This window comes from Chelonia mydas, chromosome 11, assembly GCF_015237465.2.
Source record: "Chelonia mydas isolate rCheMyd1 chromosome 11, rCheMyd1.pri.v2, whole genome shotgun sequence".
Lineage (NCBI taxonomy): Eukaryota > Metazoa > Chordata > Testudines > Cheloniidae > Chelonia > Chelonia mydas.
Genome location: NC_051251.2, coordinates 36,010,773 through 36,018,632, shown reverse-complemented (window position 1 = coordinate 36,018,632; position 7,860 = coordinate 36,010,773). Strand labels below are relative to the sequence as shown.

At 39.0% G+C, this 7,860-nt stretch overlaps 1 protein-coding gene across 3 annotated transcripts in view; it reads right to left on the bottom strand.

Annotated features, from left to right (window-relative positions):
• The window catches only part of CSRNP3 (cysteine and serine rich nuclear protein 3), a 142,905-nt gene continuing 135,045 nt past the window's right edge, over positions 1-7,860 (bottom strand). For all 3 annotated transcript variants that reach the window (XM_043525382.1, XM_007056627.3, XM_043525383.1), the window contains 2 exons: positions 4,570-4,866; positions 1-3,613 (listed from right to left, as the gene is read on the bottom strand). In XM_043525382.1, the coding sequence (XP_043381317.1) occupies positions 2,567-3,613; positions 4,570-4,866 (1,344 nt within the window). In that variant the 3' untranslated portion in view covers positions 1-2,566. The remainder of the gene's footprint in view (positions 3,614-4,569; positions 4,867-7,860) is intronic.

Here is a 7,860-nt window from a genome sequence, read left to right as displayed (position 1 = left end):
TAATGTCACTGAAGATGTTCTTCATGTGGAAAGTTAGAGACTAAGAAAATAATTTCTTATTGCGCCGTAGCAGGGCAAATAATGAAGTAAAAATCTTATTTTCACCTGAACTTAATACATTGGTTAAATGTGCATAATTATGTCTCCCTCTAGTGGCCAATCCACACTGAAGTTAAGAACCTGCTACTCACTCACAGCTACTCCGTTAGCTAGAGGTTTGTGCTTTTAGTGCTGGTGTGGTGTGTGCCAGGTTTCCGTGATGTGTACACATGTGCCCAGTGATTTGTTGCAAGGGCTCTGTAAATTAAGAGAGCTCTGTTATCAGGACAATATTATCAGTAACCTGCATACTTCTTTTTATCAAATGTTTCTAATCTGTTTCTCTTTAAAAATAAAGAATACTATTTGCTGTGTAAAAGCGAAGAACACCTGTCTTAACTGACTGCACACCCTTTGGGGAAAGAAAAGAAGTTTCTACGGCAAACAAGGGCCAGATGAATTGCTAGAATGGCTACTTTAGACAGCAAGTCAAAGTGGGCTGCACTTTCCCAGGAGATAGGAATGCCATGCAAATGAAGTATGCAATTCTTATTGAACCAGAACTTTTATCTCAAAGGAATCCCAATGAAGGCATTCATGAATCAATGTGGGAACAAATAAACAAAACAGCTCATGTTATGTGGAAAATATAAAAATATTTTGCCAATTTAGTGTAAAACAACTGACTTGAAAATGGTGTGCAGTGGTTTCATAAAAGAGCCATTAAGTCACAACTTCTTTTTCAGAGAACATCTTTTTAGCATGGTAGTTTTTCTACCTGGAATATTGTAGCTGACTTTATAAAAAGTGACTCAACGGAAGAGTAACTGGTACAGAGCTGAAATCTACAATATGCTTACATCTGTATCCCTAAAACAACTAAATTTGACAGAGATAAAAATTAAGCAGCAGACGCTGTAATTTGACAAAAAAGACAATCATTTCAAACTAACACCTATACAATGATACTTCAATATCAGTAGAAGGACAAAAATATCAAAACAGGTTAAGAAGTGTCCTATTGAATTTTAAAATAAGGCAATGTACAGCTAGGTATATCTAATAAATGTGTAGAAAATGAACTCCTAGAAGAAGTTCTTCTCTAGAAAAACCAAGTCCAGATAATTTAAGGGTTGGGATGCAGAATGTGTTGTAATTCTCATTGTCCCTTTTAAAAAGTAAAATGAAAACCAGGTAATAATGAATGATGTATGTAATGCATTAGAATTTGCCTACAAATTTTCACAAGTATAAAACTTCTGACACTCGTGTCCTTGTTGAATATACAGATTCTGGTACCCAATACTGTTATTATCAGAGTAATTAAGTGACTTTGTACATTTAGGGTTTGATCAAAAGCCCACTGAATGGCTTCACTGGGCTTTGGATCAGGCTCTTAATTTGTAAAGATTGCTAAATAGGTAGAAAAATCTAGAAAAACTTAAAACTGTTTTCCATGCTTGCTTTAACCTCCTAACAGAATGACTCTTTGCTCTTACTAATTACTTATTTAAGCATTCATATACTGGCTTGGGAAAACTTGTATCAGTTTTATTACACTGAATTTTAAGATGCCTATTATATAGATCTCACAATCTGGAGCTATGGCATATCTCCAAAATGGTTCACAGTTCCCACAATTAATAAGGTACTGCAAAATGGCACTAAAGTGCATTAGTAAGCTGAATATTTGTAGGGCTAAAAGGTGCTGTGCAAGTTTATAAACTACTGCTTTGTCCTTATACACAACATCAATTTTCTCCAGGGGAAGTTAACTGTGGCTTGTCATTGAATCAGACATTAATGGAAGATTGTCCTACTTTTCACCTTTATACAAAATATAAATGCCCCCTTACTCATAGATTTGTCTGTCAAAAACAGTAAAAACAGACCTAATGTATTTTAAGGTCAGTTGCTAGGAGTAGTTATAAAAAATGTATATGGTACACCAGATGAAATTTACGTGGGCATGCTCTGCAGAGCTAGCTATGGATCTTCAACTCAAATGAACATGCTGTTCATCTTTATCAAAACATGAGTACTAAACTACAATAAATAAAATACAGTACAGAACACTTAAACCTTTTTCATACATTAATTACTTTTACATAAAAAGTCACTATCTTTTTCAGATATGTTGAAAATTTAGGACTCTAAACATGATTATTTCAAAGTATCGATTTAACAATCTTGCACAGGCCCAACAATCAAAAACATGAAGCTTTGATTCAGATAGCTTGGCAGGTTTCACATAGTTTGACAGGTAGGCTACTTTGAAATATGTATATATTTTTAATTTATACATTTTCTATCAAAAGACAGTTTGATTTCTGTTTTTAATCTTTACACGAACTGTTTTTGTGCAATGCCACAGCCATGTAGCTTGAAAGAAAAAAAACAAAATATGTCTGGAATATTAACCATAGTCCAAGTTTTCTTAGTCCACAGCTTAAAAAATTATGATTCTAGGAAATCCAATTGGAGTGCATTTAAATAAATGGATTCAGTCCTAGAATATCTTAATAAATTAAACAGGGACTGTTTCCACTACAGATGATTTGATACACTCTTCATGCAGTCTGCTCTTTTCTGAAAGGCTTATAGAATTCTCAGCAGCTTGCTCTGGCATGTGACTGTCACCATTCAAAGCTGAAACAAATCCATCTTGAGAGTTACTTTTCAAGTATGAGTGAAATTCCACATGAGGGTGGCTTGGCCTATGTTCAGTGTATAAACTATTACATGGAACACTGTTATCACTTTCTGAAGAGGAGCAGCAGACTATCACAGAGGGGTTTGCAGAAGGGTAATGAGAGCTGCTGTAACTTTCCTCTGATTGCCGTGTGTAGTCAACAAACTGCTCTGAAGTCATATTGTAAGGCACCAGAGAAAGACTACCATTTTTAACAGTTTCCCTTTCTGAATAGGTCTCAGTGATCTGGTTATTACTGCCAGGGGCATGGTTCTCTATTTGGTAATACAGAGTTGTAGAGTTAGTGTAGTATGAAGCATTTTTAGAGTGGCTTTCACGTACTGCAGTGCCATCAGAATAGCAAAGGACAGAAGGAAGAGGCACTACATCGGCATGGGATCCCATGCCTTCCACAAAATCATCTGCTTTTTCTTCCTCCTCCTCCTCCTCCTCCTCCTCTTCATCATCATCGTCATCATCAGATTCACTGGGTGCTAAACTTTGTGTACTAGAATCTGTAACTCCACTACAAAAGCTACTTCCATCTTCTTCCTCCTCTTCCTCTTCCCCAGGACAATCCAAATCTTCAGCAGACTGCAGGTGCATCACTGCAGCCTGAGAGTCAGTTTCAATCTCAAAATTCTCTGCAAGTGAATATTCTACCGGGTGGGGTGCTGTACTCAGAGAACTAGTGTGAGCACTTACCTCACTGTGGCAACCATTTAGTGCAGGAACCTGCTGCTCTGTATTTTTCTCCAATTCAAGCTTCATTATTGTATGCAAAAAGTGAGTCCGTACACGGATGGGGTTAAATTCAATTCTACCTGCTGTATTGCTGCACCCTTCTTTAGTGCAACCACATGGAAAAGACATACGATCCACCTTTAAAAAAGAGAATACAGGTTAACCATATGTACAATAAAATCAATGATGCAACAGACACTAGAGAGAGACTAGATGAATAAAATAACAAAATGAGATTCATTTGGGGAAAGTGCACAGTACAATATATATGGAAAAATAACCAAAAGCACAGATATTCACTGAGAGGGAGAACCCTGGAAAGCAATAATATCATAAAAAAACAGAACGTTAGACATGGATTTACAATGCAGTGTAGCAGAAAAAAAAGACAATACAGTTTTAAGTTTGATACATCACAATGTGGATCAAGGGATAAATGATTTATCTTTCTATGGCTCTGCTATAACCACACCTGAAATACTGTGTTCATTCCTGGGGCCCTCATTACCAGAAAGAGGCTGATAAACTGAATGGAAATCAGATGAAAGAAACCAAAATGATTACTGATTAGGAGGAAATGGCTTGTGAAGAAAGGTGTGTGTTTTTTTTGAATGAAATATAGACAGCTTGACAAAACAATAACTAAGGGGAGAAATGACCACAGAAGTTAGAAACAGAAACTGGGACAAAAGGAGTTTGGATTTTAATATTTGATTCAAAACTGCTTGTGATTATAAAGTAGGAAACATACAAATGAAGTAACTGCAGAGTTATACTCAGGGGAAAAGATGTACAGTATTCCTAAAATAAAAATTAATCTCATGAAATCAGCAGTCATATAAGTTAGTCACTCCTCTGTAGAATGTTTGTTTAAAGGCCCATAGAAGAATATGAGGAGCTGAGCATTTGTATTCACAGGGAAAAATGCCAGTTACTGCATGTCTTCAAACTAATCACAATAAAAACCATAAATTACGTTTTATTGGTTTTGAGACCCACAAATTTCAGCACTTAGTAATTCATTACCCATAATACCTCTGTTTTGGATTGTTTATGCCCTGCTAGTAAGGAGTGTCTGTAATATAGATTTTTACCTGGCATTTTATGCCTGCAAGGCTGCAAGTACAAGTTTCTGGATCACAGAACACTCGGCAGTCACAGCCACAATCCTCCCTGGACAGGCGGATAGCCCGCAGCTCATGTTTTTCTTCCACATCGATCTTTTTCACTCCAGAGGCTCGTAGCAGTGCCCTACGTTTTTTTGTTGGTAGGGGTTGTAGAAAGAAGTATTCATCTACTTCTGTGTTGTCTAAATCAATATCATCATCAGAAATGTCATCCAGCGTCAGAGTATCAGCCTCTTCCGATTCCACTGTACCATTCTTTGTCATCTGTGATACAGAGCAGTTGACACAGTATTAAGACTATACACTTCCTGAAACGAAAACTTTTAGTGAGAACATACTCGTTATAATTTATTTGTTTGCATGTGAATTATAAGAACACTAAGAATATAGAGTGTTATACATGGTTCCGTAAAACTGATATTCAGTGAGTCAAGAATTCTTAATAATTTTCTTCTGAAGAGACTAATTTATTTCAGATGTCATTCCTTTCAGAATAGTCATGGAAATAAAAATAAATAATTGAGAATTCAGATTTTCACCAATAGTTGCAGAATATGGAAGAAAAAACATTAATAATATTATCCCCCATATTGCTAGGAGTTGATATTTTAATATTATTCATCAGTGCTTCCTGGTGACAGCAAAGTGCTGGACAAGGATTAACTAAAACCAACAGGAAACATTAGTGTTAGGATCAATATGCCCTTTTGTGTATAGACAATACAATCATGGCTGAAATCATGACAGCTATTCACAAACTAAACTGTCTTTGCAGGAGTAATAATTACTCCATCAGTGGAGAAAAAATGGAGAAACACACCAGAAGAAAAATACTACTATGCACTGTGTTGTTGTCATTTGAGACACAACTACCCAAGGAAAACATTACCAGAGTTAGAATTTGGATGCAAAGTATGTGTGTGACATTTTATACCTTGGGGAAGCGTCCTGTAACCCCCATATTCCTCATTTTTATATAATCGTGATCTTACATATAAAGCATGCCTTGTAAGGTATCAGGGGAAAGGTTATGACCAGCTGAAAGTCATTTCTCTCTCCATATATATGTATCATTAATGCATATGAAATTATGAGAACTGTGTTGTATGGCTGTCACTAAAACATCTGTATGTTGGGGAATCAGCCAGATATTAGCTCCCCAGAGGCAACAGCAAGGAAAGAAACCAACACCCAGGCAGGGTATTAAACAACCTATCAACAACCATTGTCCAGCAAGGGAGTTACAATGCAATGACTCTCCTGCATGAGGCCACCCCAGGGCAATTGCTCAACTTTGCCTGGAGACTCAGCAATGCACCCAGACATGCCTGGACTTGTGTTTTCCAAGCACATTGACTGAGGGTATAAAACAGACACAAAGGCCATATGCTGGGCCCTTCTCCTGCCCCCACCTACGCTACAAGCAACTTAGGGCTTGTCTACACTTAAATTTTATAGCGCTGTAACTTGCTGGCTCAGGGGTGTGAAAAATCAGCCCCCTGAGCGCAGCAAGTCTGAGCACTTTAAAGCGCTAGTGTAGACAGGCCCCGAGCACTGGGAGCCATGCTCCCAGCACTCGGAGCTAATCCCCTCGTGGAGGTGGATTACCAGGAGCACTGGGAGACCTCACACTTCAAAGCGCTGCTGCGGGAATGTTCCCGTGACAGCGCTTTGAAGTTTCCAGTGTAGCCATGTCCTAAGACACTGAGAAGAAGATACAACTCCAACAGAGGAGATTGGCCCAGGTTTAAGGAACAAACCTGCATATTAAAGACGGCAATATCCAGTGGGGTGAGAAAAACTGCTTAATCTAGATCGGGGTGGTAAAGTTTTTGGCCCGAAGGCCACATATGGGAATAGAAATTGTATGGTGGGCCATGAATGCTCACAAAATTGGGTTTGGGGTGTGGGCTCTGATTGGGGGTGAGGGGTCTGGAGTGGGGCCAGAAATGAGGAGTTCAGAGTGTGGGATGGGGCTCCAGGGTGGGGGCAGGGATGAGTTTGGGGTGTAGGAGGGTGCTCTGGGCTGGACCAAGGGGTTCAGAGGGGGATCAGGGCTGGGGCAGGGGGTTAGGGTGCAGGCTGCGAGGGAAAGCCCCAGACCCTGCTCCCCAGCGGGAGCTTGAGGGCCGGATTAAAATAATTTGTTTAATTGTTTATCTTTACCAGTGAGTTTGTATGAAGTTTGGGACAAATCTGCTCAGGTTTTGCAAAGGCTGGTGTATATCCACTTTCCATTGTTGAAGTGGTGAACCAATTAATAAATTTGCACTGCCCATCTTGAGCAGTGCAAGGCAGTATATTCCTGAGGTACAGTGCTGGGAGCTGGGGGGTTGGGGGGGGGAGATTTGGCTCTGGTGCCTTTCTCTGCGTGATTCATGAGTGGCTCTGGGTGTGGGGCTCCACATGCTGTTGTTCTGAGCGAGAACAGTGCCTGGAGGGGTTTGCTGCTGGTCACTAGCAAGGCATTGTGAGAGACAGCCCAGGCTGGAGAGAGTTAAGGGGGCACAGTTATTTCCACAGTTCCAGGCTGCACCTTGGGGGGATCCCGTCACAACGTGGAATCAGAGAAAGGTCAAAGCATATAGTACTGTGCTTTACATTTAGGAACACAGAGATTGCTGTATAGGAACCCAGGGATTACTGTACTAGATCAGACCAGAGGTCCATCTAATCCAGTATGCTGCCTCTAGCAGTAGCCAGTACCAGATAATTTAGAAGAAGGTGCAAGAATCCTGGAATATACAGATGTGCAGTGATCAGCCCCTGTCATTTGGTCCTGATCTATAATAGTTAGAAATTTGTTAAATTCTGAAGCATGAGATTTAAAATCCCTTCCAAAAAATTTATCATCATTAATTATAACAGCTCTGGATAGTCTTATTAACCATATAAATGTCCAATCCCTTTTTGAATCTTGTTAAGAACTAAGCCTCAATGATTTCCTGTGGCAGTGAGTTCCACAATCTAATTACACTTTGTGTGAAAAAGCATTTAATCAATTTTGAATTTGCCATCTTTTAATTTCATTGTATGCTCTTTTGTTGATATGAAACAGGAAGGACAGAATTTCCTGATCTTCCTTCTCATTACCATTCACTATTTTATATACTTTATCAAGTCCCATTTTATTTATCTCCTTTCTAAAACAAACAATCCCAATCTTTTCAATCTTTCTCAATAATTTTTGCTGCCCTTCTCAGAGCCCCCTCTAATTCTACAATATCCTTTTTGAGAGGGGATGACCAGTACTGCACA